This window comes from Astatotilapia calliptera, chromosome 22 (genome assembly GCF_964374335.1).
Source record: "Astatotilapia calliptera chromosome 22, fAstCal68.1, whole genome shotgun sequence".
In the NCBI taxonomy this organism is placed as follows: Eukaryota; Metazoa; Chordata; class Actinopteri; order Cichliformes; family Cichlidae; genus Astatotilapia; species Astatotilapia calliptera.
In genome coordinates, this window is record NC_137442.1 from 13,032,677 (window position 1) to 13,042,058 (window position 9,382).

The window sequence follows — 9,382 nt, forward strand, 5'->3', positions numbered from 1 at the left end:
CTCAGCCTTACTTATTTTATCACTTCATTTTTACTGGAGAAGAGTTATAGAAATGTTTTTAATGTCACAGTTATTGATCATTCATCTGTATGTTGTGCCAAATAACAGTATAGCAGAGGGTTTCTTTTATTAGTAGATATGATTTTTATTGTGTCATTCCTTTACTTTATGTTTGGTTTCATCTGTAATTCTAGGTTCTGGCGCTGGTCTTTATCCGAAAGCTTCTAGACTTTTTCTTTACCAAGAGAGAGCTGAGCTGGCTCGATGACTTGATGCCAGAAAGCAAAAAGAAGACTGAGGATGATAAGAAAAAGAAAGCGCGTGAAAAGCTGGTAAAACTCATCTGTTTTCCATAAGTGAACATCACAAGTTTATTTGTAATTTGAAAGAAGTTTTTGCTTTTCTTTGCATTAACAGAAAGTTGGCTGTAGCAGATTTTGTGTCAAAAATGGGGAAGGCGGTATTTTACTGGGATCACTGGACAGAAAAAAAAATCATATTAACTTTTGAGCATGATGTTAATGATAGGAAGCAAGATCTAAACCATGACAGGAAATGTATCCAATCACAAGCCTTTTCCAATGATAGTAACTAGTATACAGAACTAATGAATAAAAATATTAGTTCTGTATACTCAAGGTTTCAAGGTTTTATAGGATTAAGGATTAAGCAGACAGCCTTGACCCTGAGAGTGGAGTTCAGAGCATCTGTGAAGAGCTCATGCCTGTGCTCCTTCTGTGGAAAGAACTTAAAAGTAAGAGGAAAGAGCTGGAGGGTAACAGCTGACTATTTTCAATATCTACTTGAAGGTCACAACTACTTCTGCTTCCAAATGATACAAAATTAAAACTGCTCCTCAGTTACAAAAATTTACTAAATGAGATTTTGTTTCCTTTCTACTGTACTTCAAGACATGCACTGAAATGACAAAAATGTAGTTATCCTTTGTTTTTCTTCCTAATTTGCATTTAAACAGTAATACTGCAAAATCTCTCCAAATGCTCCATCTGTCTTTGTTGTAAACAACAGCTTTCCAGATCGTGTAAATCCTTCTGAAGCTCAGATTGGAAGACAGTTTAATTATACTACAATTCGAGTGGGTGCCTTAACAGTGGATCGAATCAAATTGCTAATTAAATTGCTATATAATTGTGGCAACTAGGCAAGATCAAATGGGTATATTGGTCTTGCAAGCATGGCTGTTATGGAAGAAGAGAGTTTTGAATCAAGTACTTTCAGTGCTACACAGCCACGGGAGACCAAAACCCAATATAATATAAGCCCGGGCCAATAAGCCAGATGTTAAAGCTGATTTACCGTATTTCCCGGACTACAAAGCGCACCTGAATATTAGCCGCACAAGCTAAAATCAGGGGAAAATCCTGTTTTGTACATACATTAGCCGCACCTGACTAAAAGCCGCAGGTGTTTCAATGTTGACTTATCATATGTAAGAGAATATGCACAAAGGGAATTGTCAGGAAAGAGATGGCTGTTTGGAGACATCACTTTTATTAATATTTTGAAAAACAAGTTATGGGTACATATTTGCACATGTAGTACATAACAATAACCTACAGCATACCAGAAAAATAGATTCGGACTACCTTTTAGGCTCAGGTGCAGTGACACGGCTTTAACAAGAAGAAAAGTCAGTCATTCACCACCATCTTTCTCTTCTTCCTGCGCTCTAAAACCACCAAAGTCCTCTCCTCCAGTGTCGGATACAAACAGGCTCAGGATGGCTTCGTCATCCACTCTCCGCTTCTCTCCTTCGTTGTCACTTTCAAAACCAAAGAAATCCTCGTTGTCAGTGTCAGAGTCGAACACCCTCTGAAGGGCCGTGGCGGTGTCCTCCTCTCCATCATGCAGCTGTCCAGCCCTTCAAAATCCGTTGGTGATCGTGGATGTTTTCACACTTTTCCACGCTGTCAGAATCCACCGGTGGAGTTGAGCATAACTTGCTTTTCGCAAGTTTATCGCCGCTCGTCATCCACGCCTCCCGCTGAACGCGTACCGCTACTTCGAAGTTTGTTTTTCGCGCTACTTCGTACGGCACTACGTTGCCTGGCGGACGGACATGTGACTAACATACCACTCTTGAACCCCGATCCTTCCGCCAGGCAACGTAGTGCCGTACAACAGCGGAACACACAAAACAAATCGTCTTACGATATGACAAAAATCATGGACAATCCATAGAAAAGCCGCACCTGACTAAAAGCCGCAGGGTTCAAAGCTTGTGCAAAAAGTAGTGGCTTATAGCCCGACAATTATGGTAAATATGAATAAAAATGTGAGACTCAATTGTTGGAGGATGAACCTCACTGCAGTAATAACTGGTTTTTAAACTATAGATGCATTTGAATCTAGGATGAAGAGTCCGGACTGGAGGAAGAAGAAGAGATGGGGATTAAGGACACTTATGAAGACTCGAACCGGCTCAAGATCCCAGTGAAGGAACTCTCAGGGAGGTGAGTAATGCACTCCATAAAGCATCCTTTAAATGTCAGATTGTGGGATGGAGAGCTGAATCTTCTGTAAATTTTCACTTGGGAGTGAAGTGTATTCATGTTAGTGACCGTAAATCTCACATACTACTATAATATTTTTATCTTATGGCCTCATGGCTAAATATATTTAAAAAAATTTGATCCAGATAAATAAAGATTTCACTAATTTCGTATGTCTTGACTTCTGCTGTGTCTAAACTTAAAAAATATGTTTTTATCTACAGCTTGAAATGACAATTTAAAGACTGGTCATCAGCTGTGTGGTTATGTCCATCTTAACAGATCCTACAGAATAGAAGTAGTGACCCACAGCGTCCCATTGTAAGAAGAGGTAGCATGGCTGTGTGTACAATGACGATGATAATAATAATAATAATCTCTGACTCACATTGCTGCATATTAATAATGATAATAATAATAATGGATTGCATTTATATAGCGCTTTTCGGGGCCCTCAAAGCGCTTTACAATTCCACTATTCATTCACTCTCACATTCACACACTAGTGGAGGCAAGCTACAGTTGTAGCCACAGCTGCCCTGGAGCAGACTGACAGAAGCGAGGCTGCCATATCGCGCCATCGGCCATCACCAGTAGGCAGTAGGTGAAGTGTCTTGCCCAAGGACAACGACCGAGACTGTCCGAGCCAGGGCTCGAAGCGGCAACCTTCCAGTTACAAGACGAACTGCCAACTCTTTGAGCCACGATCACCCACGATTAACCCTGCTGATAGTTTGTGCATGGGTGAAATTTTCAGACCATAAAAAACAGATTTTCAAAACAGATGGCTTTAAACACACTGCTTTGTGTATTCCTGTCTTTTTGTTTTTATTATTATTATTTGTTTTAAGGTAAAAAGGTCTATGATAGAATGATTGCCTTATCTAATAATATACATACAGTCAACTCTCAGGATACCCCTTTGCCTAAAACGCAAACAGCTCTTAATACATGTTAACACAGAAGTTTGTTTGTGGTCTGTCTGGTCAGCCATACTGTGTTGTTAACTTGGTTTAATCTCTAATATATGCATGTTTGCGTCTGCCTCTCCTGCACTGATCCTGTCCTGCTGTCTTGATGTCTACATGCCTGTCTTCTCTTTTTGTTTCTGTTTGTGTGTGTGTGTGTGTGTGTGTGTGTGTGTGTGTGTGTGTTTTCATTTTGGCATGTAGTTCTGACACTGACCCCTTGGTTGTAAATATCTCTGATGAGATGGCCAAAACCGCAGTGTGGAAAGCAGTGAACTCGAGTGCAGAGTCTTGTGTCCAACCTGTGAAGCTTAGCGGAAGGTAGCTATGCCATCTCCTGGAGTTTTCCAGAGCCCCTGCACCCAACTCTGTTACTTCAATATGATATGCTCGCTAAAAACAAGAGGGACTGCTTGGTAGTGCTATCTTAACGTACGCTGTAGTCAGAAACTGAAGCTAGTTACTGCCTGGAAGTCCACAGCGATTGCAGTTTTGAGTGTTGGGAATCAGTTTAATCCTGTAAAAGCAAAGATAATAGTTCTTGTTCCTTTTAGATCCCATAGCTGTTAACCTGACTTGAGTTGACAGGAATATATTTGCAGCAAAATGGCATTCCTCAATAACAGTTTGACATAGTTTGCACAGTAATGCATGTCAAACTCTGATTCGGTTTCCTTGGAAAGGCAAAGGGTAGGAAACACTTAGAAATAATTACTATTTATCACCTGGTTCCATCGGACTGGATTCTGATTGGTCCCACATTCAGACTGCACCCTGTTTCATTTATCCTAAACATACTTGCTGTCATGATGTGTATCTCCTAAAGTCACAAAGATTTTTACAATTTGTTTTAGGTATCTTGAAAAACTGAGTAGGTGTGTTGATGCAAAGAGGAAAAACACAGTACTGTGCAAAGGTCTTGTGCTACCCTTATTTCCTTATTTCAAGGAGACAGACTTCCTTGTTATTTTTGAAGTGGAATTGAACAATAGTTTTGCAGACTTTCCAAAGGAATTTCAATGTTTGTATTTTTTGCTGCTTTCAGTCCAGTCCTCGTATCTGCATTCTCTTCATAAGAATGTTTGTTTTGTTGTTTGTTTGTTTTTTTTAAATCCATTTATCACTGATCTATGAATCACCAAAGCATAAAAAAGGTACCTAATTGAAGGGATGAACCAGTGTTGTGTTGCTGTGAATCAATTTTGAGCTTTATAGTTAGACTGCCGGTGACAAAGAACCTATTACATAAACACATAATTTGCTTTCATTCATTTATTTAGTTCATTTTGAAAAAGAACCCAAAGATTATCACAGTTTGACATTTGTTGGTTGGTTTCCAAATGCTTTTCTACATCTATTTCCCATCTTACTACCAAAATATGCAAAAATATGTGGTGGTTGAAGACTTTTGCATTGCACTGTAAACAGCTTTTTTGAGTTACGTGTATATTAATTTCACTAGATTTATCCATCCATCCATAGATGTCTTTAGATTTGGGCACAAATCTAAGTTTCAAACATCTAGGGACAAAGACAATCAGACACAGAATAAAGACAGGTAGCCTCCCAAGATTTATCCACTGTCTTCTTGCCTTGAATAGAAGTCCTTACCCTGTGGGCCACTTCCTTGTTTTTTTGTGTTGTTTAGTTTTGATTTTTAAAAACAGATCCTAACTTGAAGTTCGGTCTCTAAAACCTTTGCACAGTGCTTTGTGTTGACAAATCTTTTGCCACAGTTCTCTCATTAAGTCCCATTCTTACCAAGTTGTACTAAAGCTGGTAAAGTCTTGTAAGTGTTTGTAATTAAGACCTATCACTCCTCTACCTGATAGAAATCACACATTTGTAGTTGCTCACAACCCTTAACACCTCCATGAATCTGCCTACACACTCATTTTCTCTCTATGTGTTAATCCCTGAACAGCCAAGAAAAGGTGGCCTGCGTTAGAGTCGACGTCAGCCCAGACACACCTGGAAGAGACTCCACTACCGAGACGTTCCTGTAATAAATTGTGCAGAACTCCTTTTGTCCTCAATACCTTCTCCTTCACAACACTTTTACCACACCGATGGACGCAATCTTAGAAGGAAAGGGGACACACTGAACTGGAGCAGCACAACCTCTCTGCAGAGCTCCTTCAGGGCAGCAGATGAGCTCCCTTAAGGATGCGAGTCTTTCTTCAACACACGTCTTGAAGTCCTTCATGTACAGAATGTGTACGAATGGTTGCCAAGATGTACTATAAAGGATAAAACTCCAAGAAACAAAGGAATTCTGCTGTAACTGCCCACCGATGTTCACTGTTCAGAAATTCTCTCTGTCTAGCAGCCATTTATTACTCATTTGAAGCACAGACACCAAAGGAAGGGGCCTCACTGGTGGGGGTGTTCACTGTGTGAATTTTACTTTTAAACCATCAAAACTTTTATTTGTATTTATATTTTACTTTTGTTATTTTAGCTGTTCATTTTACTCTACTTTTTCTTTCTTGTTAGCATTCTCAGTTTCTATATATTTAAGGTGGAACTGAGACCTTTCACTAAAGTACACCAGCTTTGAAACCTTTTTGATTAAAGCCATTCAGGTACTGTCAGCACCAGATAATTCTATTTTATATTTAGTCTGGCACAATAAATGACACAAACCAAAACAGACAGAGGTACATTCAGATACTACTACTGCACCACACTAATATTACTGCGTACATCTTTGTCAGATTTGCTCATGAATAATCTCTCCTGTCTCTAGGGGAACACTCAGTATTTATACTGCTGCTCAAAATTAGTTTTTACTGTAAAGTCTCACTGTTGATAGTGTATGTGATCTTACTGAAATATCACGCGTATGTGTACTGTGTTCTTTTCGTTTGTAATATTGTAGAAATCTACTTCAGAGGCCATACGAAGTCTGTACTGTATCGTAAGCACTTTGCCAGTATAGTTTCTTACCTAAGATGAATTATGGTGTGTTAATAAAAAGGTTACTCCTCCTCCCTCTGTATTTATACATCAGTCATTCAAATTTTAATTATACAACTCAGGAATCTTGAGTGATTTCTGACTGTTGTCATTTGATATTTTAACCCTCTGGCCACTGTGTTTCTCTCATGGCTGTCATCACAACTATTTTACCTAATGCTGTAAATCACGACATATACAAAGGTGCGAAGAAATGAGAGAATATTTGTGACCCCCAGATAGCAGCACCTGTTTTTATACTGTCTATATTATTGTATTATTATTACTGTATGCGTGGGTGTGTGAGTACGAGCGAGCGTGTGGTATAAAGATAATTTGTTTAGCGTTGCAAATCATAAATCATTTTATGCAAAATATTTCTACTGTATATGTAAAAGAATATATTATATTCTAGGAATTCTTATTTTGCTGACAGCAGTCCTGTTTTAGCAATAAGTGTTCCATACTGTGCAATGGACGGACTCCTGAACTTGGCTAATATTCAGGCAAGGAATTATTCATCAAACGACTTCTGTGTATGTTTAATCTGCTCTGTCTGTGTGTAGCTACAGTGACTATACGGACAATAGCTTATGTGCCTTGTTGAAGCTCTTTGTGTACAAGTCTAGTACTGATAGTTTAAGTGTTCAGAAGAGAGGTACGGGCATACGCGGTGGCACCCAAAGACGGATCGTAGAGTGAACGAGGACACTGCTCTCCCTGTCGTAGTGTAATGCCATGTCTGTGTGAAGGCTGTAGCCTGAGCCATTGACGCAAAACAGTGTAGTTCAATTTATTCTTCCATTTAAAAATGTAACTAAATACTGTTTGTCAGTGTGTTTGTGTGTTCTACTATCACAGCTAGTGTTTGCTCACAACATAAAAGCTCTGTAATCAATTTTGAGGTACTGTTTCTTTTCTAAGTGATTAGTGTGTGTCAAAGTGTTGTGCCGTCAACATCCAGAAAGAAGTGACATCTATGTTAATTTATATATTTGATTAGTGGGAAAAATGATTCATGTGTGGTTATTTCACTACATATGTGGACGTTAAAATGAAATGTAAAATGTTGTCATTAGTATCATCAGAGACAGTTAACGTCCACCAACCAGCTAAGAATTTACGATTCCTGTTGTTTATCTTGTTTTTCCACATTATGAGGTTCGATTTAAGATGCATGAATCTGGATAAACGATCAATAATGTGAAGGAGTTTCTGGCCTCTATTGTCACACCAACAACACAGAGTAGAAAATGCATTTGTTTTGTACAGACATCAGTGAAGCACACAGCGTCCAGTTGTTAACTTGAACGATGACTCTTCTGTCATGACTGATTGTTGAAAAGCAATAAAAAGGAATACAAAGTGATTTTTCTTCTGTCTTCATTTAAAAAAAAAAAAAAATACAGATTTTTTCATTAGTTTAGGATTTACAGGTCGCATTTTACCTTATGTTGTATTGATAAATAACTTTCAGTCAACATGATTTAAAACCCAGAACTCTGAAGTGCACTCACTAGGAGCTATATTAGGTACATCTGTTAGCAGTCACTTATTTCTCATTTAAACCATAGTTAGGACAAGTTTTAAATGAAGGAAAAACTGTGACTTTTCTATGGAAGCCCGTTTCCGCCACTAAAAAAAAAAAAAAGCTAGTATCCATAACTCGAAATTTCGAGTTATTTTCTCGAAATTTCGAGTTATTTTCTCGAAATTTCGAGTTATTTTCTCGAAATTTCGAGTTATTTTCTCGAAATTTCGAGTTATTATCTCGAAATTTCGCGAAATATAACTCGAAATTTCGAGTTACTTTTCTCAAAATTTTGAGTTAGCTCTGCCAATCAAAAATATACGTGAATGAGGTCGCTTTCTTGTTACCCGGAAGCATATGGTGCAGGACCGCGCACTCAAAAACGGATCCCAACAAATTAAAGTATGTTTGCTGATAGTAACACCATGTGATTCAGCTAATAACACAGGGATTTCATCATTTGTGAAGCCAGGCTGAAAACACTCAGCAATCTGTGCATTCACGACTGGATGTAATACCGGTAGCTTAGCTGTAGCATTTGTAGCATTTGTAGAAATTTCGAGTTGCTTTTCTCAAAATTTTGAGTTAATATGTCGAAATTTCGAGATAATAACTCGAAATTTCGAGAAAAAAACTCAAAATTTCGAGAAAATAACTCGAAATTTTGAGTTATGGATCCTTTTTTTTTTTTTTTTTTTTTAGTGGCGGAAACGTGCTTCCATACTTTTCTGCACAACCATCTCTGAGGTTTACAGAGAATAATCTGAAAAAGAGAAAATATTGTTTGAGTGAAAATGTTCAGTTGATACCAGAGGTCAGAGGAGGCAGACTGCTTCAAGGTGACAAGAAGGCAAAAAGCAACTCCTCGTTACAGCCGGGGTATACAGAATCTTTGAATGAACAGCAGGTAAACCTTGAAACAGAGGCCATAGTAGATGAGGGTCCACGATGAGTGTCACTCCTGTCAGCTGAAAACAGTAAACTGAGACAACATTTCACACAGGCTCACCAAATTGTCCTCCATCCAGCAGGAAAAGGCGTCACAGTGCTCAAACGAGCTCAAACTGCTTTCTCGAGCATCAACACAAGTCTTTTTTTTTTTAGTTTTTGAAGACAACCGGATGTTTTTCATTCTGAAGACAAAAGGTGGCAGCAGAGATCTGTTATAAACCACTGCAGACAAATACAGCAGGCACTTTTTCAGTTTTATAGTTCACACAGCAGTGGGTTCACCACTTAATTGGTCAATTAAACCTCTTCTGGGGACTAATAAGCTCCTTTTTCTCCACTTAGTTTCTAGGAGCCCGTTAAAATACAAATAAAATGCATTTTTGTTTTCTTGCAAACTATAAATTCATGTGCAAGGTCAGCATAAAGAGAGGTGCAATCCGGAATAGGTGGAGATATGTGGA

The 9,382-nt window shown here is 38.5% G+C and overlaps 1 protein-coding gene across 11 annotated transcripts in view; it reads left to right on the forward strand.

Moving 5' to 3' along the window:
- The window catches only part of LOC113014099 (sodium bicarbonate cotransporter 3-like), a 66,889-nt gene extending 59,081 nt beyond the window's left edge, over positions 1 to 7,808 (forward strand). For 8 of the 11 annotated variants that reach the window (XM_026155401.2, XM_026155403.2, XM_080296614.1 and 5 more), the window contains 4 exons: positions 195 to 332; positions 2,374 to 2,474; positions 3,686 to 3,802; positions 5,406 to 7,808. In XM_026155401.2, coding sequence (XP_026011186.2) covers positions 195 to 332; positions 2,374 to 2,474; positions 3,686 to 3,802; positions 5,406 to 5,487 — 438 coding nt within the window. In that variant the 3' untranslated portion in view covers positions 5,488 to 7,808. Of the gene's footprint in view, positions 1 to 194; positions 333 to 2,373; positions 2,475 to 2,795; positions 2,835 to 3,685; positions 3,803 to 5,405 lie in introns of all 11 variants that reach the window. The other 3 variants (XM_026155405.2, XM_080296617.1, XM_026155406.2) reach the window with 2 other exon arrangements.
- The last annotated feature ends 1,574 nt before the right edge of the window (positions 7,809 to 9,382 follow it).